General features: G+C 42.6%; 1 protein-coding gene across 1 annotated transcript in view; it reads left to right on the top strand.

The window, feature by feature from the left end:
* Nucleotides 1–3,514: 3,514 nt before the first annotated feature.
* The window catches only part of LOC125485456, a 28,380-nt gene continuing 10,487 nt past the window's right edge, over nucleotides 3,515–21,407 (top strand). The window contains exon 1 of the mRNA XM_048608368.1: nucleotides 3,515–5,004. Within this exon, the coding sequence (XP_048464325.1) occupies nucleotides 4,502–5,004 (503 nt within the window). The 5' untranslated portion in view covers nucleotides 3,515–4,501. The remainder of the gene's footprint in view (nucleotides 5,005–21,407) is intronic.

Below are 21,407 nucleotides of genomic sequence, written 5' to 3'. Positions count from 1 at the left end.
TACCTAGTTACCACTCTGAAAAATATCATGGGGCATTTTTATATTTTTTAAGGAAACGGTTGAATTCTAAGACCCAATCTGATTACACTAGTTCATGGTAGATTTTACATTCAGTATGCAAATAAGTTTGAGTGGAAACTTGAGGGGAAACAACATTTAAAGTGACCACAATTTGCAGCTGGATCATCATCTTTGCCCATAGTGAAAACCCCCAAGCCTATTAGTACGCATTCAACTTTAGGTTTCAACTTCAGGTTCTGTCCAGAGTGGTACTTCGACAGGCTTTAAAACAACTTCATAGATTTGGAAATATTCTGAGACTCTCCACCACCTTGTTTGCTATTCAAACTAAGTTAACATTTAAGCTACATCCTTTGTTTCTATTATATTTTATTTTAAATTTTGTCTTCTTTCAGACTTTTAAAAATTTTCTCATGGAATGTATGCAGCACTGTCGAGGTAGTGTTTATTGCCAACCCCCTAAAGACCAATAAAGACAGTGGAGTTGCCTTCTTGAATTGCTGCAGTCCTTGGGTTGTATGTGCACTCACAGTGTTAGGGAATTCCGAGATTTTGGCCTAATAACAGTGAAGGAACAGTGATAGGATTTCAAGTCAGGGTATTGTGAGACTTGGAGAACTTGTAGGTGGCACTGTTCCCATGTAACTGCTGTCATCATTCTTCCAGGCGTTACAGATCCTTGGTTTGGAAGATCTGGTTAAAGGAGCCTTGGTGAATTGTTTAAATTTAGACTGTGGAATGTCTTGAAATCTGAAGCACAAATATGGTGCAATGCTGGTTTTCAGCCTGGAACATTATTGAAGTTTGTATGCAAAGTACTTAACCAAGAACCTGGTCATGACAGAGGTTCCTCAATCTTCTGTCTTCCCAAAACTCTCCAATTCACTATAGTCACTCTCACCCATTGAGATTACAATGTCTCCCTGTATTTTTGCCCATTTTTAGTTACCTAATTTGGTACTGTTAAACTTTTGGACACATTATAGAGTGACACTTGATCAATGATTTCTTTCAGAATCAGGCACTGAAATCATCAAGGTACTGTAAGAAACAAAATCTTTGGGATGTCCATCCACCCCAAGATTCCCAGAAGAATGAATCAACTGCAAAGACTTTCAATTGAAGATATGCCATTCAAGGGACATAGTAAAAGAATTATTACCTGGCTTACAGCAATTATACAGTCCATCATGGTGCAAAGAACTTGAAATAATCAGTCAACCATGGTTTACAAGGGATGCTAAGCATTGTATAAGACTAAAAAAAAGGCTTATAGAATGGCCAGAAATAGGAACAAATGCATATTGGGAGCTTTTTAGAATATAAGGGGAACCAAAGAAGTGACTAGAATAGGAATATAAATACTTTATTTTCCAGAGTTTTGAAGAATGAGAGGGGATCCCCTTGAAACCTATAGATTAGTGCATGGTGTGCATGTCCAGAAATCCTTGAAGGCAACAGGACTCCCTAGTTGGGGGTCATGAACCAATGAAAAATTGGGGCACAATTGAAAAATAAGGTGATACCATTTAAGACTGAAATGAGGACATTTTTTTCCTGTCTTTTTTTAAACTTTCTCTACCCAAGAGGGCTCTGGAAGCTCAGTCCTTGGGTTTATTAGAGGCTGATAGTTCTTTGATTGTAAACGTGGTAAAAGGTTATTGGCTGGTACAGAGAAAAGGCATGCAAGTGTTTGACCGTACTACATGGAAAGCAGGATCAATGGGCTGAATGACCTACTAGCAGATATGGAGGCCTTAATAGAAAGGCACCAGCCTATGCAATAAGCATACACAGATAGCATGTTGTCAAGAGCCCGTGTAGTGATTTTAATTCACAAACTCATAGGTTGTTTGAAATTCTGTGACAACCTCATGGTGCAATCTATATCCTAATAACATTATCAATGAACATTGTCAAATTCTTTAACTTTATATGGGCTCTTGCTCGTCATCAGCAGACCACCTGACGTTCCAGCAATCAATGGGCATCTGTATGTTCCAGGTGCAGTCACACTTTTAGTTTACAAGAAGTGTCTTCAGGCTTGAAACCATTCAGTAATGAAGATATATTACAAAGTTGGAACTGTTTTCCTTGGAGAGCAGAAGGCTGAGAGGAGATTTAATAGAAGTTTTCAAAATCATGAGGGGCTTCACAAGAGTAGATAGGGAGGATTGTTCCCTCTCATGAAAGGATTGAGAATTTGAGTACAGAGAAGGACACAGATAAAAGTAATTTGCAAAACAAACAAAACTAAAAAATGATGTGAGAAAAATTCTGTCATGCTGAATAGTTAGAATTTGAAGCATATTGCTTGGGAGTATGGTGGAGGCAGATTCACTTGAGACATTCAGAAGGATACTTAATGTTTATTTAATTGCTAAGTTAAAAATTACATGAGTCTAGGTTATAATCCAACAGGTTTATTTGAAAACTCTAGCTTTTGTAGCTCTGCTCCTTCCTAAGGCATCACATCACCTGAGGAAAGAGCAGAGCTCCGAAAGCTAGTGTTTTCAAATAAACCTGTTGGACTATAACCTGGTGTTGTGTGATTTTTTTACCTTGTCCACCCAAGTCTAACACCGGCACCTCTGCATCATATTTAATTAAAAACAATATTCAAGATTATGGGTAATGCAGGAGAAGGGCAGCTAGTCAAGATGTTAATTCGGAGAGCTGGTGTACACACAAAACGATGAACTGCTTTCTTCTGCACCTTAATTCTGTGATTTTCACATAATAAAAACAAAGTGCTAGAGAAACTCAGCAGTCATGACAGCTCCTGCACAGAAGAACAGTTAGTGTTTCTAGTTCAGGAATTCTTCTTTAGAATATTGGACTTAAAACCTTGACATTGTTTCTCTCTCCACTCTAAAGCACTTTCTTATTATTTCAGATTTCCAGCACCCACAGAATTTTGCTTTTATTTCTGTGATTTTCACATCCTGAGCACCCTCATTGATCAGAATCTTAAATGGATCAGCCACATAAATGCCAGAGCTGCAGGAGCAAGTCAGCACATGGGTATTCTGCAGCAAAAGATTCGTCTTCTTATTCTGAATTCTGTCTACAAGGCACAAGTTAGGATCACTTGTTTGGATGAATGCATCTCAAACAACACTTGAGAAACTTTACACCATTTAGGCCAAACTAGTGCACTTGAACACCATTGACCACCTTATATATTCATTCCCTCCCCTGGTGGTGCACTGCTGCTACACTGTGTCCTCTATGTCAGGCGGTCAAAATAATAGCAACTTGGCAAACTTTTTCAGCAACATCTACAAACCCACAATCCTTAATCCAAAGCAGCTGCAAGGGAACATCACCACCGTCACCAAGTTCACATACAAATCACCAGCTTGAAAATCCTGATCTAACAGCATTGGGTCAAGCACCAAAGACTGAACGGTAAATCAATGCTACCCCTGTCAGCAATGCCAATTTGAATGAATGAATGAATGAATGAATGAATGAATGAATGAAGATTTATGAAGAATGAATGCTTTATTGTCATATATATCTTGAAGATATAGTGGGAAGTATTTTGTCACTACAATTTGGTGGCGTTTTGAGTTACACTAAGGATAGAAAGGAATTAAGTAAGAGGTCATGTTATGTTCAAAATGGAGTCTCAAGCATGGCTTCAGGGCTTCTGCAAGGTGTCTGGAAGGTGTTCTGGTCCTCAAGGAGTCCCATTCCAGGAACAGCAACGTTGACGCCGATGCCCCAGCTCTGCTGCCACTGCCTCGCCGACACCACCAAGTGTCCAGGTTCCAGGCTTCTGTTCGCTTCAGGCACTGTTACCACCAAGAATTCAGATTCAGGCCTACTGCTGCTAGGAGTCCCTGCAGGAGTCTCGATCCATGCAGCTGCCACCCTGCCGACACCACTCTGGCCTCGAAGAAGGAGGAGAAAGGAAGAAGAAAAAGACTAAATGTACGTGGAAAAAATGATGCTGTCAGCCTGGAGAGGATGGGCTTCGACCAGCCCAAAAACCACCCACCATGCCAGCGCTGTATTGAAGAAACTTTGAGAACAACCTTTCTCAGAACGTTAGCCTAGTTGCTCCTTTTATTTCAGATTTCCTGTATTTTATTTTTCATTTATTCCAAAGTCATGGTACAGTTGGCAAGAACAAATATGCAGAATTGGTTACCAGCCCTAATGATTTACTTCAGAAGGCGGCTGTTGCCTGAGAGGAATCGGTCTAGTTGCAAATGTGAATTCTTTGAAAGGTTTCCTTGAACTTGACGCCGAGTAGATAAGAGGACGTGAACATTCATAACTGGTGCATCATTTTGTACCATAACTAACCAACCCGTTAGACAATGTGAGCACTACAAAAACAAAGTGCACAAACCACGATAAGCCTGTCGGACAGTAATTCCCCGGTAAAGGGGGAAGCGAGGTTACTGGGCTCAGGCCGACACTTCAGCGAGGGGGCTACGGCTTTGGGAGTCTCTAACAGCGGGCACCGATGGGCTGGGGGTCGGTGCAGCTTCTCCTCCTGGTCCTGATCCCCCCGGGGAGCCAGGCCGGGGCTCCACTATCGGCGGGGTGTCTCAGCTGTGAGAAGCTGTGGAAGGTTAAAGAGCGGACCGTGCACGGTGATGACTCCGGCCTCCTGAGGCCTCGGGTTAGCGCCGACGAGTTGGGCTCCGGGGCCGCGCCGCCCCTCGAAGCGGACTCCCGCCTGGGCCTGAAGCCCGGCATGGCCGCCCCTCCCTTCACCCTGGAAACCCTGAACGGAAAGCTGAGCTACCCGGCCATCCCGGAGCAGCCGGGACTCTCTTTCACCTTCCAGGCGTTCACCAACAAGTCGGGCTTCCTCGAGTGTCTCTGGAGCTCAACGGCGTCTCTCGTCGCCCTAGTCGACGGTTTGCCCCCTCACACCCACTTGGTCTTCATGTCCTTCGATGACTCGGCCCCCGGGGATGTCAGGTGGATGAAGCAGCAGCTTATCCCCGTGATGGAGGCAAGGTAACTACCTCCTGAGGGCCAGACACTGGCTGGAGGAGGGAGAGGGATGGTCCAGACACTGGCCGGGAAAAGGATGAGGGTCTAGACATTGGTTAGAGCTGAGGGTCTATCCAGTCACCCCTTCCCACTGAATGCCTCTCCCCTCTCCTATGTAAACGCACAATGAGAACAGTAACTTGCATGGGAGGGTACTGTGGCACAATGGTCGTGTCCCTGTGCTGACAATGGAGAGGTAATAACGGGGAACATAGAAACAGTGGAGGAACTGACTCGGTACTTAGTCTTATTTGGTGGAAGACACCAGAGCTTCAGGAGAGTCAGGGGAAGAGTGCAGTGGCCATCGCTAAGGCGAAAATATGAGGGAAGCTGAAAGGTCTGAAGGTGGATAATACACTCAGACCAAATGGACCACATCCCAGGGTTCTAAAGGAGAACGGTGAGGAGATTGTGGAGGCATTGGTGGTGATCTTTCAGGAATCGCTGAAGTCAGGGAGGGTCCCAGAGGACTGGAAAATGGCAAATGTAACATTACTGTTTAAGAAGGGAGGGAGGTAGAAGTCAGCAAATCATAGGCCGCTTAGCCTGACCTCAGTCATTAGTAAGATTTTAAAGTCCGTTATTAAGGATGAGATTATGGAGTATTTGGAAGTGCATGATAAAATAGAGCTGAGCCAACACAGCTTCATCAAGGGGTGGTCATACCTGACAAGTCTATTAGAATTCTTTAAGGAGGTAATGAGCTAAGTAGACAAAGTAGAGCCACTGGGCATGATTTATTTGGAGTTCCAGATGGCCTTGACAAGGTGCAGTACAGGAGGCTATTAAATAAGATAAAAGCCCATGGTGTTAGGTGCAAGGTACTGGCATGTATAGATGATTGACTGATTGACAGAAGGTAAGAAATGGGGAGTTTTAAAAATTCATTCACAGGTGAGGGCGTCGCTGGCTCGGCCAGAATTTATTGCCTATCCTTAATTACCCAGAGGGTAATTTATGAGCCAACTACATTGCTGTAGGTTTGGAGTCACATGTTGGCCAGATGGTAAGCAGGACAGTTTCCTTCCCTAAAGTGCATTAGTGAACCAGATGGTTCCAACAATCCATAGACTGTTAAGTCCAGATTTTTATTGAATTCAAATTCCACTATCTGCCATGGCAGGATTCGAACGCGAGTCCCCGGGACATTACCTGGATCTCTGTATTAACAGTATTAGAATAATTCTGCTAGGCCATCACCTCCTTCTAAGACCACAATGGGGATAAAGGAGTCCCTTTCAGGATGGCAGCTGGTGCCTAGTGGAGTTCCGTAGGGGTCAGTGTTGGGACCACAACTATTCACATTATACATTACTGCTAACTCTGTGGATGACACAAAAGTTGGTTTAGGGACAGGTACTGTTGAGGAAGCAGGGAGCTGCTGAAGGACTTTGATAGTCTAGGAGAGTGGACAAACAAGTGGCAGGTAGAATACAACATGGGACAGTGTGAGGTTTTGACTTTGATAGGAGGAGTAGAGGTGCAGACTAGTTAGCTTGCTTAGGCAGTTGGCTGGTTTGTGATACACATGCTGTTCTTGTTGCTGTGCTCGATTGCCGCACTGGCTGAGGTTACCATGAAGGACTCATCTTCTCAACCTCTTGGTGGCCGTCGGGTTAAACCACTACCAGTTATCTCTCTAATGACGAAAATAGCCCTATTGACAAGTAGGTCTACAGCAATTTTGCCTTTGAGGGGCTCTTGTGACACTGTGGTAGTATTCTTACCTTTGAGCCAGAAGGCCCAGTTCAAGTCTGTCTTCTCCAAGGAGTGTAGCAGCATCTCTGAACTTGTTGATTCAGAAAATGGCTACAACTAGATGGGGATGTAATTTGAAAAGAATCACAGATCAGTAGTTCTCCTTTGCATTTTCACCTGTTTTATCTGGATATGTTTTAAATGAGTGAAACATTGGATATTTGGGATTTTACTTTCCAGAATTGTCTGCTCAGTCAATTTGTTACTCTATTGGTGCTTGCATCTGTGTGGAGGGCTGTCTAAACAACTTGTGATTTATTAAGGTATTCAGTAACAATGATGGGTAAAAATGAAAATGTGTTATACAAACTGGATTCATTTATTTCTCATTAATGAATAATTAAATTAGTTATGTTATCACTTGAATGTATTACAGTGGCAGTTTTTAAGAGATAATAGCTTGAATTATTTGGTCTTGTTCTTAGCTAAACATAGAATATACAACTTGATTGTTTGGTGGACATATAAATGGAAGGTGATTTTTATTTTAATAACCTTTAGGTAATAGACAATCAAAAAATTATGTAAAATTATCAGCAAAGGAACAAAAGGGTTTAAAAATGTTGCTATCAGTCATTTTGTATTGTTATTATGACTACCATATTATTTTTGTGATCTTGTTTCACTAGACGAATTGGATAGTGGTTGCCATCTTTGAGTTATGGCTATATATTGATATGGATAGGTGGAATTGATATGCTTGTTTAAAGTATTTCATTTCTATAGTCTCAAGTGTGTTGCACCTTACTGATTAGAAATTAAACAGTACTTGGCTAACAAGCCATACACAGCGCAATACATCGCTTTACAATATAATGTTCAATAATTAATTCTTTGTAGTTCTCACTGTTAAAATGTAGCAAATTGAAGCCATGGAGCAGTTTTTGTATCACATTACAACTTATTTCATTATGTTATACCAGTGGGAAAATATCTGCCTTATCCAAAGAATAGAGCTACTTGCAGACTATGAGTAATTGCATTCATTTGCGTTCATCAGCAACTTTGCCATGAGGTTCCAACCTCTACATAGATAGGGTTCATGTGATGAGTAGAATTTGTCTCTGAATTTGTAGTCAGCAATGGGTCTGTCAGCTGCTGGTTGAAACACCTGGTGTCAACTTGATTAGTTAGTTGCATTTGCTTTCCACTCTGAAGATTCTAGGTTCAAGCATCCACCAACTCTACGTATAATTTAAGCTGACATTTGGCACAGTAATGAAGAAAGTGATGGGCGGTGTTATGCTGAAACAAAATGTTGATGAACTTGAACTTATCGCTGTGAAGCCACTGCCTTTTTCTACCAATATTAGATTTGCTTTGAAATAGAGTATGTGCACCGTGGTCAGTGACCATTGAAAGTCTGAGTTACAGACTTGAATCAAATAACTTTACCTCTGTGAATATCTTAAATGTCTTGGAGAATGCAAATACTGTTGTATGCTCTAAAAGTTTCTCAGTTTTGTAAACAATGATTGTTTATTGCATCAGGTTATAATCTATTCTTAAACCTTAGTGGGTACAATGAGGCCTGGCATTTCTATCTGCATGAATTCTTTCCCCTACTATTTTGGTGTTTAACTTCAAGGACATCGGATGGAATAAGTAGCTGGAGTATATATAATAAGTAATGGCTAACAGAGAAATGTGGATTTCAGGTGGTTATTGGTAGAGGTGTTATTTATCCTGTGAATACTGTAATTCTTATTCAGATAAAATGTTTGTTGGATCGTGCATGGGTTTTCTTTTGAGCTATCTACTGATATCTATGGGGAGGTTATTTTGTCACCATGTCCCATCAGTACATCCTTGTGTGAAGTGTACATAGGTAATGCCTGTTCAGAAACTAGGAATAGGAGTCGGCCATTCAACTCCTTAAGCCTGTTCTGCTAAGCACTAATCTTTGTGGTTGAACTATATTTTAAATCCAACCAACCACATTGGTTCCATATCTTGCAAACCCTGGACTAGCAAACACCTGTTGATCTCAGCTTTTAAAGTTATTATTTGAATGAGAACCTACAATGTTTTAAGGAAAGGAGTTCCAGATTTCTACCAATCTTTTCATGAAGATAGGTTTCCTAACTTTTCTTGGGATCATAATCTCATTTGGTCTATTGCGTGCATTCTGGCTCTCTGTAATGTAATTTAGTCAGTCCCATATCTTCACCCTACTCCCATGACCATGCAAGCCCTTCTTGTAATTTCCTTTGGAAAATTGATTGGATTGTTTCAAACACCCTTGAAAGCCTGGCTCTGTTTTTAATGTTATGTCCCTTTGTATCTTGTGTTCCTTAAATGGCTGTAAACATTGGATACCTTTGTCTTGATCAATAGTTTTCTTATCACAGTCCGGATACTCCAATGGCCACGTGTTGTTGAAGCACGGTAGACTCCAGTTGCACGTTGAGATTATGTGGAATTCCTAACAGCAGACTCTGAAGAAATTTCCTAGGAAATTGAAAATTCCGGTGAGCAAATTCCTGGAATCCTCTGAAAAAGTCTGTCAAAGTCAAAAATTTCCAAGAGTTCCCACTCGCTTAAGATTACTGTTGACCAGGAAAAGTTGGAGGATGAAAACCCATTCCAACTCCTGGATAACGATTAAACTGACAAACCACTGACACCCCTCAACTACATCCAACCCTTGACCTCTGACACTCCAGACCTGACACTCCCTTCCCCGACATGAAATCCTCACCCCCTTCACCAACTGGCATCCTACTGTCCTATCCCTTACCTTCATTTACCCTACATACTTACAATTTCACAGTTACTGTCAAAGTGCCTGGCTGCACTGATTCACATTTAAATCACTGAACATTGCACACTTACTGCTCCAAAACTGGATCTGGTTTTGATGATGATTCTCTCCCCTACCTGCAAGGATTCCTAGACAGGCCTCTCCTGTTTCCTAACAGGAGACTCCTGTCCTTGAATTTCCAGAACAGAGCTCATTTGAATGTGTCTGCATTTTGTTTTGTCTGAACCGGAATGAAAATAGGATTTCTGGGCCATCAGCTCACTATCCAATATTAAGGATTACTTTTTCAAGATTAAATTATATTTTTTCTAGCAGGTACCACCATTCCCGTAATAATTGTCCCTATGGAACAAACATGCACTAATTCTGAACGTAGTAAAGTTGCTTGTTTATTTTAATTGACTACATGATAATATCGCTGAATCAGTACTGTTGCAGCAGCGTTATCCTAATTAACATAACTAATCAGTTGCTAGGTTAAACATTCAGCATGAAATGCACTATGCAGTTAATCACATTTCTTTTTCAGAATTGCATATTTTTTTTGTCTGGATACTTGTTTTATTTGTGCTGTATAGTTTCATGAATTAGGCTTCTGACATTTGTACACATTCAACACATTCGTGCACATACTCGTTTTTGATTTGCTTCTGCCCTTACCACACTGTAGGGATTCAATTTACTGTAAACTCCTACTGATCTGCCTTGTTATGTTTTTGGTGGTCAGTGTCTGATTTATGTAGCAAAGGAGAATGGACTGTTTGTTCTCATTTAGATCTCGCCTTGCCTGGGAAGGGAGATTGTTTCAAAATGCAGACACATTCAAATGAGCTCTGTTCTGGAAATTCAAGGACAGGAGTCTCCTGTTAGGAAACAGGGGAGGCCTGTCTAGGAATCCTTGCAGGTAGGGGAGAGAATCATCATCAAAACCAGGTCTAGTTTTGGAGCAGTAAGTGTGCAATGTTCAGTGATTTAAATGTGAATCAGTGCAGCCAGGCACTTGTTTCTCCGAGATAAAGATCATAGAATCCCTACAGTATTGAAACAGGCCCTTCGGTCCAACAAATCCACACTAACCCACCAAATCTACACATCCCTGAACACTATGGGCAATTTAGCACGGCCAATCCACCTAACCTGCACATCTTTGGACTGTGGGAGGAAACCGAAGCAACCAGAGGAAACCCACACAGACATGGGGAGAATGTGCAAACTCCACACAGACAGTCGCCCAGCAGTGGAATCGAACCCAGGTCCCTGGCACTGTGAGGCAGCAGTGCTAACCACTGAGCCACCGTGCCACCCATATGCTGGTCTTCACGATAAAGACAAGTTAAACGGTCCTCTTCGGGCATTTTGTAGTAGCCATTTATGACTTAATTAGGGACGACTTTCATTTTGGGTGTTAAAGCAAATTGCCCAGCAATTCATAGTACACTGTTTATACTCTACCTGATATAGTTTTTTCATGCAGATAATGGGAGCGTTGAGAGATGTGTTGAACAGTCTGATACACTAATGCCTCATTTATAACATTGCCTGAGATTCATTTTATTTTAAAGTACTGATCCCTACCTCAACTTTGAACTCACAGCAGTGCAAAAACTTAAACAGGGCTGTTACCCAGCGTACAGTATGGAAATGCTTTTGAGAGGTATCTTTGCATTACACCTTGGAGGCAGGAGTGAGCCTGAATTTCAGACACCATGCAGCGAGGAGGGGGAAAGTTACCTGGATACTTTGTTCCAGAAGGCATACATACCCCATGTGCTAAGTACCTAGGATTTAATCCCTGTTCAGGAACTGAAGGGTATGACTGTGAATGAGGCAGGTTTGGGGAAGATAGCACTGAAGGAGCTTCAACTATTGCAAGTGGGTAAGGTGGTTAAGAAGACTTATGAGATACTGGGCTTTATTAGTCAAGGCATTCAATACAAGTGCAAGGAGATAATGATGGGCTACGTATAACATTAGTTAGGCCACAGTTGCAGTACTGTCTGCAGTTTTGCTTATCATACTATAAGAAGGATGTGACTGCACTAGAGAGGGTGCAGAAGAGATTCGCCAGGATGTTGCCTGGGCTGGAGCAATTAAGCTATGAGGAGAGACGAGATAGGCTAGGGTTGATTTCCTTAGAGCAGAAAAGGGAGGATCTGATTGGGAGATGTACAAAGTCTGAGTGGCATAGGTAGGGAGAAACATTTCCCCTGAGTAGAGGGGTCAATAACCAGAGGACACAGGGAAGAGGCAGGATGTTTAGAGGGATTAGAGGAAAATTCCTTTCACCCAGAGGGTTGTGGCTATCTGGAACTCACTGCCTAAAAGGGTGTTAGTGAAAGAAACCCTCAAGACATTTAAATTGTATGAGTACGTGAAGTGACATAGCATACAAGGCTAGAAAATGGGATTACAACAGGTGGGATGTTTGACTGGCAACGGCGTGATAAGTGTCTGTTTTCATGTTGGAAAAATTCCATGAATCTATGCAATGTCCAAATGATTTGAGGTTCTTGCAGTTGATGTGGATGAAGGTATGAACAATGAGCAAACTGACCATAACATTGTGGTGCAGGAAACCTTCAATAGGGTAGTGGAGGGGTAGCTAAAAGAAGTTTAATTTAAAGAGGGAACAGTGTACTCAGAAAATGATATAAGTTCTCTCAGTTGAAACTGACAGTTCCAAAGTGCGCATTGCTGGCCTGGTGCCACGGTTAAGGATATTTTCCTGGGACTGGGGAGAACTTGCAAAGATATAGTTGTTATGGTCTGTTAAAGACATCAGGAGTTATGGGGAGAAAGCAGGAATATGGCATTGGGATAGAGGATCTGCATTTGAGACAGTTCCTTAAGTCAATATATTCTTGAATCAGAGACCAGGCTATTTTGGACCAGCAAAGTTAATGAGACAAGATTGATTAGGGATATCATAGAAAATGATCTTGTAGTGATCATGACATGTAGAATTCCACAATCTGTTCAGATGATAAATGTAGGGAAGTAACTAGTGTTTAAAATAAAGACAATTGGGAAAACAAGCACTTACAAGTTCCACTACAAGCCACACACCATTCTGATTTGGAACTACATCACTGTTCCTTCCTTGATGTTGGGTCAAATTCCTGGAACTCCATTTTTTACAGCCCTGTGGGCATATCTACAATTACATAGACTGCAGTGGTTGAAGAAGACAGCTCACCACTCAGTGGCAGTTAGGCATGGGAAATAAATGCTGGCCTAGCTATCAAAGTCCACATCCCATGAATGAATATTGTTTTAAAAATTGCAAGAGCATGAGGACAAAGTTGTCTAAAGTACAATAAGTAAATAGATTAAAAGGTAGAGAAATAGTGGCAGAATTTTTAAGAAGATATTTCATGACTCTTAATATATTCCATTGAGGAAGAAAGGCTCTATCAGAAGGCTGCATGATCCATGACTGACCAAGGTGATATCAAATTGAGAGAAAAGAAGTATGACAATGCAAAAACTAGTGGTAGACCAGAAGATTGGGAAAGTTTATGAAACCATCAAAGGATGAAAAAAGAAAGAGGGAGAAACAGGAGTTTGAAGGAAAAGTAAGAAATATAAAACAGATCGTAAAAACTTCTACAAGTACGAGCATTGGTTCCTTCGAATGTGAGACGAAGGAATTAATTAAAAAAAAATGAAGTGGAAGAGCTTTTGAACAGGTATTTTGTCTCTCTCCTCATACGAGAGGACACAAAGAGCAGCCAAGAATAATGGAAAATAAAGAGACAAAAGGGAGGTAATACCTTAAAAAAACCATCAAAAGAGACCTAAAAGGCAACTTTTTCACGCACAGGGTGGTGCGTGTCTGGAATGAGCTGCCAGAGGAAGTGGTGGAGGCTGGTACAATTACAACATTTAAAAGGCATCTGGATGGGTATATGAATAGGAAGGGTTTAGAGGGATGTGGGCCAATGTTGGCATATGGGACTAGATTAATTTACAATATCTGGCTGGTATGGATGAGTTGGATCAAAAGATCTGTTTCCTTGCGTACAACTCGGTGACTCAATTAGCGCTGTAGAAACAATAATGGGAACCATAATGCACATTATAGCATACAGTAAGTCCCCTGGATTTGATGGACCGCCTCCTAGGGTTTCAAAAGAAGTAGCTGCAGAGATTGTGGACACATTGGTCGTTCAATTCCAAAATTCCCTAGATTCTAGCAAGGACTCAGCAGATTGGAAAACCATAAATGTTAGTTTTGTTCAAGAAAGGAAAGAAGGAAAGCAGGTCAGTTAGCCTGAGATCCAATATTGGGCCAACACTAGAATTGAGTATTAAAGATATAGCAACAAAACATTTAGAAAGTTAGAATGCAATGGGGTAGAGTGGACATGGTTTTGAAAAAAGGAAGTTTTGTTCGAGTTCTTTGAGAATGTAATAAGCAGGATGGATCAAGGGGTACTAGAGTATGTAACAAATTTGGATTCCCAAAAAGCATTTGATAAATTGTTCCTTGGAAAGTTACAACATAAGATTAGAGCCTATGGTGTCAGGGTGATGTATTAACGTAGATAGAGAATTGTCTAAGTAAACAGAAGGACTGAAAGTCAGGAAAATGAGTCATTTACAAAATAATAAACAGTAACTCAGAGATAGCAAAAACTGCAGATGCTGGAGTCAGAGTCAATACAGTGTGGAGCTGAAGGAACACAGCAGGTCAGGCAGCATCAGAGGAGCAGGAGAGTCGATGTTTCAGGTTTACACCCTTCATCAGGACTGGGGAGGGGGAAGGGACCTGGGAAATAAATTGAGCAGTGGAGTTGGGGGAAGGTAGGTGGGATGGTAATAGGTGGATGCAGGTAGAGGTTAGTGGAGATTGGTCAGTGGGAAGGGTGGGCAAATAGGTGGGAAAGAAGATGGACAAGTAGTGTCAGGTCAAGGATGTGGGGATGAGAGGGAGGGTTGGACATGGGATGAGGATGGGGTGGGGAGATTTTGAAACTGGTGAATTCTATGTTGAGGCCATCAGGCTATGAGCTCCCCAAGGCGGAATATGAAGTGTTGTTCCTCCGGTTTGCATATGGTGTCATTGTGACACTGGAGGAGGCCTAGGATGGGCATGTCACCAAGGGAAAGGGAGGGGGAGTTAAAATGGTTGGCAACTGGAAGGTGTTGTTGATTATGGCATACAGAGTGCAGCTCCTCTGCGAATCGGTCACTGAGTCCGCACTTGGTCTCACCGAGGTAGAGGAGACCACATCGGAGTAATGGATACAGTAGACCAGGTTGGAGGATGGACAGGTGAATCCCTGTCAGATTTGGAAAGATTGTCTGGGGCCTTGGACGGAGGTGAGAATGGAGGTGTAGGGGCAGGTGTAGCACTTCTTGCGGCTGCAGGGAAAGGTGCTGGGTGTGGTGGGGTTAGTGGGGAGTTTAGAGCGGATGCGGGAGTTGCAGAGTGAACGGTGCTTATGAAAGCAGATAGGGCTGGGTAGGGAAAACATCTCTTTGGTGTTGGGGTCGGATTGTAGATGGCAGAAGTGGCAGAGGATGATGCGCTGGATGCGGAGGTTGGTGGGGTGGTCTGTGAGGACCAGGGGGACTCTGTCCTTATTTTTGTTGGGGCCAGGGGATTTGAGGGCAGAAGTGTAGAAAATGAAGAGATGCAGTTGAGGGCATTATGAATCAAGGGGGTGTGGGGAGGAAGTTGCAGTCCTTGAAGTTGGAGGACATCTGGGATGTCCGGGAGTGGAGCACTCCATCTTGGGAGCAGATTTGGCGGAGTTGGAGGAAGTGGGAGTAAGGAATCATATTCTTACAGGAGGGTGGGTGGGAGGAGGTGTAGTCCAGGTAGCTATGGGAGTCGGTGGGTTTGAAATAAATGTCGGTGCTGAGACGGTTACTGGAGATGGAGACAGAGAGATCCAGGAAGGGGAGGGAGGTATCGGAGATGGTCCAGGTGAATTTGAGGTTGGGGTGAAAGGTGTTAGTAAAGTTGAAGAACTGTTCAGTCTCCTCATGGGAGCATGAGGCAGCACTGATACAGTCATCAATGTAACGGAGGAAGAGGTGAGGGATGGTTCCAGTGTTACATTGGAAGAGGGACTGTTCCACATATCCTATGAAGAGGCAGGCATAGCTCAGACCCATATGGGTGCCCATAACCATCCCTTTAGTTTGTAGGAAGTGGGAGGAATTAAAGGAGGAGTTGTTAAGGATAAGGACAAGTTTCGTTAGGCGGATGAGGGTGTCAGTAGAGTGGGACTGGTTGGGCCTGTGGGAGGGCTTTTAAGCCGTCTGCATGGGAGAGACAGGTGTACTGGGATTGGATGTCCATGGTGAAGATGAGATGTTGGGGGCCGGGGAATTGAAAGTCTTGGAGCAGATGGAGGGCGTGGGTGGTGTCCTGAACGTAGGTGGGGAGTTCCTGGATCAGGGGAGAAAAAACAGAGTTGAGGTAAGCGGCGATGAGGTCAGTGGGGCAGGAGCAGGCAGAGACAGTGGGTCAGCCGGGGCAGTCAGGTTTGTGCAGTTTGGGAAGGAGATAGTGGTGCAGTGTTGGGGAACGATGAGGTTGGAGGTTGTGGGCAGGCAGTCTCTTGAGGTGATGAGGTTATTGATGGTCTGGGAGATGATGGTTTAGTGACTAGGAGTGGGGTCACAATCGAGGGGATGGTAGGAAGAGGTGTCAGAGAGTTGGCGCCTGGCCTCCGCGATGTAGAGGTGAGTACGCCATATCACCGCCGTGCCCCCGATTCAGCGGGTTTGTTGGTGAGGTTGGGGTTGGAGCAGAGGGCTGTGCATTCTGTTGGGGAGAGGTTTGAGTGAGGGAAGAGGTGGAGAGAGTCAGGTGATCGATGTTACGATGGCAGTTGGAGATGAAGAGGTGGAGGGAGGGTAGGAGGCTGTGGGGTGGTGTTCAGGAGGATGGGGTTATTTGGAGGTGGGAGAAGGGGTCTGCAGAGGGTGGATTAGACTCCCTGTCAAAGAAATAGGCGTGGAAGTGGCAGAAAAAGAATTCGACATTCAGACATGTACGGAATTTGTTGACATGTGGGCACAGGGGAGTGAAGGTGAGTCCTTTGCTGAGGACTGACCGTTCATCCTCCAGTGAGGGAGAGGTCTGGGGGGATGGTGAATACCCAGCAGGGCTTGGAGCTGGGGTTGGGGCTAGGTGTAGAGCTGGAGCTGGGAGTGGGGGGGTAGAGACTGTCTCGGGAGTGGGTGTGTTTATGGGAACGGTCACATGGGTGGAAGCAGAAGTAGTGATGTGGTCAGCGATGTTAGCAGTGGAGGTGGCGCTGTCGGCGGAGGGGGTGCTGTCAGCGTCATTGCAGAAGTGACATTGACGAACAGTAACTGTTACAGTGCCACATAGATCAATGTGGGGTATCAACCATTTAAGATCTATATTAATTACTTGGATGAAGGGAACAACTGTGTTGTCAAAGAATGTGGTTTAAATCGATTGGTGAGGGCCTGCAGGATCTTGGTGTCCTTGTACATGAATCCCCAAAAGTCAACATTGAAGTACAGAAAGTAATTAGGAATCAAATGTAATGTTAGCCTTTATTACAAGGAGGATGGAGGATAAAAGTATATAAGTCTTTCAATGTCTGTAGACCTCATTAAAATTATACCTGGAGTGCTATGCATAGTTGACTATCTCACTTCAGGAGGGTCATACTTTAATTGGAAATAGTTCAGAGAAGGTTCACTTGAAGATTCCACTTGATAGACTGGTTGGCAACATTAGATCACATGGAATCTAGGGGAAGCTAGCCAACTGGATACAAAATTGTTTTGAAGGTAGTAGACAGAGGGTGGTGGTAGAGGGTTTTTCAGACTGGAGGCCTGTGACCAGCGGTGTGCTGTAAGTATCTGTGCTGGGTCCACTGCTAACATTTAAAACGCATCTGGATGGGTATACGAATAGGAAGGATCTAGAGGGATATGGGTCAAATGCTGGCAAATGGGACTAGATCGGTTTTGGATATCTGGTCGGCACAGACAAGTTGGACCGAAGGGTCTGTTTCTGTGCTGTCAAGTCAGGTTGACGTAGTCTTACCAGACCGTAGGGCTTCTCTCTCATTAGAAAGAGATGAGTGTGGTGATTTAACTTGAGGGCCGCCATGCCTCAGATGAGCGGAGAGGCTGAAAAGGAGGGTCCTTCATGGTAATGTCAGCGGTGTGGGGATTGAACCCACGCTATTGGCATCGCACTGTTTCATAAACCAATTGTTCAGCCAACTGACTATTCATGCCCCTCACAATTTTATATATTTCTATTAGGTCACCCCCTCAGCCTTCATTGCTGGAGTGAAAACAATCCAAGCTTGCCCAGCCCATTTTTATTTCTATTACACTCCAATCCTGGTAAACCTCTTTTGCACCCTCTCCAAAGCCTCCACATCCTTCCAATAGTGTGAGGACCAGAACTGCACATAACTCCAAATGTGGTCTACCTGAAGTCATATACAGCTGCAACACGACTTTCCAATTCTGAGACTCAATGCCCCAACCGAGCATGCCATATGCTGTCTTTACCACCTTGACCACTTGTGTCACCATTTTCAGGGAACTATGAACTTGCAACAGGGAGCTATGGGCTTGCAGATAATTGAAGAATTAACCTGTTGCCCAGAACATGAACTTTTATCTGATAAAAACATTGTTTTAGGTTACAAAATGGAAACATTATCCATTTGTGAGGTACAGAATACACATTGATTTAGTTGACATCTACATTTCAATCCTCAAACTTGAGAATATAGGGGAGAATTAGAGGTCCATTGATCTGAACTGACATGGATCACAATGATCTGTGCCTTAGCTCATTTTACCTTTGTTTTCCATATCCTTCACCTTTGTCATGGTAGAACTCACATGACGGCAGAAGACTAGAAAGGGCATTTATACACAATTGCATTTCATTGCAAACATTTGTCCTGACACAATTCTGGTAAGAAATGTAACTTTTTTTAGATCAGCCATGCCTAATTTTAATTATCGGTTATGTTTGCTCTTCAGTCTGATCTGGAGTAATGTTTGGTTTTGACCAGGGAGAATAAGAATCAATAGCACTTATTTAAATCCAGCCAAATTTGATTTGATGGTTAATCCAGTTCCAGGCCAGGAGCACTCAATTCTATATCATTTGGACACAACAGGTCAAAGTTGAAGCAATACCAATCAACATGGGACAGGATAAATGTGTTGCCATGGACACCAAAGGTGAATATTTTCATGTCCCTGTGGTTTACAAGAAAGATAGGGTGGACTCATTGAAACATCCAAGATTCAGAGGGTGCTTGATTGTTTCCATTAGTTGGGGAATCTAAAATACAGAGGTGTAGTCTCAGGGTTAGGGACCCAATTATTTAGGACTGAGTTGAGCATAAATATCCTCACTCAGATGGATGTGAGTCTATGGAATGCTCTATCACAAAGGGTTGTGGAAGCTTTATCATTATAAATAGCAGCTTTAAAAGTATTCAGATTTTTAGTGTCTCGGGGAATTGAATGATATGGGAGCTCTTGGAAAAGTGGAATTGAAGCCCAAGATCAGTTATGATCACATTGAATAGTGAAGCAGGCTTGGCAGGCTGTATGGTATATTCATGATCTTATTTCTTGTGTTCTTACGTGAGTAGTTGAGCAGATTGACTGACTGCTTCAGAAATATTGTGGTAAATGCAGGGCCAAAAGTTAGGCAGTGGACAGTTAATATTGAGTCTGACGTGTTTTGTAAAATCTCAATCGACAAGTCTTTTTAGATTCGAAACCTTAACTCTGTTTCTTTCCATAGATGCTGTCAGACCCACTTGGGCTCAATTTCATTTTGCATTTATACTTCGCAAAAATTTTTTTCTCTCGAGACACTCACAACTTCACTTTATAAAATTGTGCCCTCTTGTGTTTGATACCTTTTATGAGGGGTGACAGTCTCTCCCTGTCTACTCTACCTAGATGTCTCATGGTTTCAAAAACTTTTGAAATCGGATCTCCTCTTAGTCTTCTTCTCTCCAGTGAGAACATTTCCATCCTCTCCAATCTATCTTCACAACTAAAGTTGTAAGTTGTGACTTTTGTTGTGACAACTAAAGCAGACTGGGTTCCTGAGTTCGAGTATAAACTGCTCTGCCTGCTTTACTTTTCATTTCTTTTTTTTTCTCTTTTTTTACTTACCTTTTACTTTAATCGTGGTGGAGGAGAGCGAGCCCAGCACTGAGGAAATCAAGTCCAGCGTGGAGGAGCATGATGAGAAGCGAGCCCTTTGAGGAGGAGTGGAGCCTCACCCAGAGCGACTACATCCTGCTGGTAAAAACCAAAAGAACTGCGGATGCTGTAAATCAGGAACAAAAACAAAGTTTCTGGAAAAGCTCAGCAGGTCTGGCAGCATCTGTGAAGGAGAAAACGAGTTAACGTTTCGGGTCTGGTGACACTTCCCCAGAACTGCATCCTGCTGGTGTTGGACTCCATCCAGGCCCATGGCTTAGCACTTAAGAAGGACATGTAATTTTGAATTTTTAACTTTGTTTCTTTATATTTCTACTTTATGTCTAAGATTTTGTATCTAGCTGCTTTTGTATGTAAGATGGCGTCGGGCATGGCAACTGTACGTTTTTCACTGTACTCCTGTACCCCGTACTTGAGTACATGTGACAATAAAATCTAATTCCTAATTCCTAGAAGTAACTCATCCCTGGAACCATTTTTGAGAAACTGTTTTGCACTCTCTGCAATGTGTACGCATCCTTCCTACAGTGCTGCACCGTGAAGTATTCACAATACTGAATAGAATGTCTTTTGAAACTCCACGTACACGGCATCAACAGAATAACCCTCCTCGAACCTTAGTTACTTCTTCAAAACAAACTTCAGCAAGTTATTCAAACATGATTTCCCTTTCAGAAATCTATACCGGCTCTTCGCAAACAACCTACCATTTCTATGTTATTACTAATTCTACCCTGAATAATTGTTTCTAGAAGCTTTCCCATCACTAAAGTTAAACTGGCTGGGTTGCAGTCATTGGGTGATGGCGTGGATGTATGTTTTGTGCTCTTCAAGCATCAGTATAGAGCCATCCAAATCTGATACAATGTTTTTAGCTGCAGAAAAACACGCTCTGTGCTGCATTAATAATATCTCATAGCTTTGCCTGCAGAAAAGCATTCTGAAATGCTCAGTGTGACATTTCCCATTTCACACTCATTATTTTTGTGGCCTTTTTGTCTAAGATTACCAGATGATGATTTATGTTTTCAGAGACATTTTTGTGCTATGGCTAATGCAGTTGGATACAGATTGAACCCGTTTGATATATTAAAATGTTCTTTCATATGTACTTTGAAATAGTTGGAAAGCTGACAACCACTTTATGCAGCTGAGTATGTTTCCGAATTGGTTGGATTGACAGATGCGATATTGAATATGCCACTGTACCACCACATGCTACACAGCGAGAAGGCTCAGGATGCTGGGTGTGTGGGGTGAACGTTACCATCTGTTCCGTCTGTTTATCTGCAGGATGAAAGTTGTTATTGGCCAGCAGGGTGCTGCTCTGCTCGTTTTTCTTTATATTTTCAGATATTTACAGGTCAAATTCTTTGGAACCGAAATATAGGGCTGAATTCAATAATCACTCCAGGAGCATGAAATAGGGTGAATGTGGTGGATTAAATGTGCAGAATTTAAAATTACAATGGCCAGTTTAGGCTTAAAAATTAAGATACGGCATTTTGTCCCTGTTTTATAAGATAGAAACATAGAAAATATGAGCAGGAGTAGGTCAGAAAGTCCATCCAGCTTGCTCCACCATTCAACATGATCAGAGATAATGGTCTATCTCAACACCATACTCTTA

The sequence above is a fragment of the Rhincodon typus genome, chromosome 2, assembly GCF_021869965.1.
Source record: "Rhincodon typus isolate 14 chromosome 2, sRhiTyp1.1, whole genome shotgun sequence".
Classification (NCBI taxonomy): Eukaryota; Metazoa; Chordata; class Chondrichthyes; order Orectolobiformes; family Rhincodontidae; genus Rhincodon; species Rhincodon typus.
This window is presented reverse-complemented; position numbering and strand designations above follow the sequence as displayed.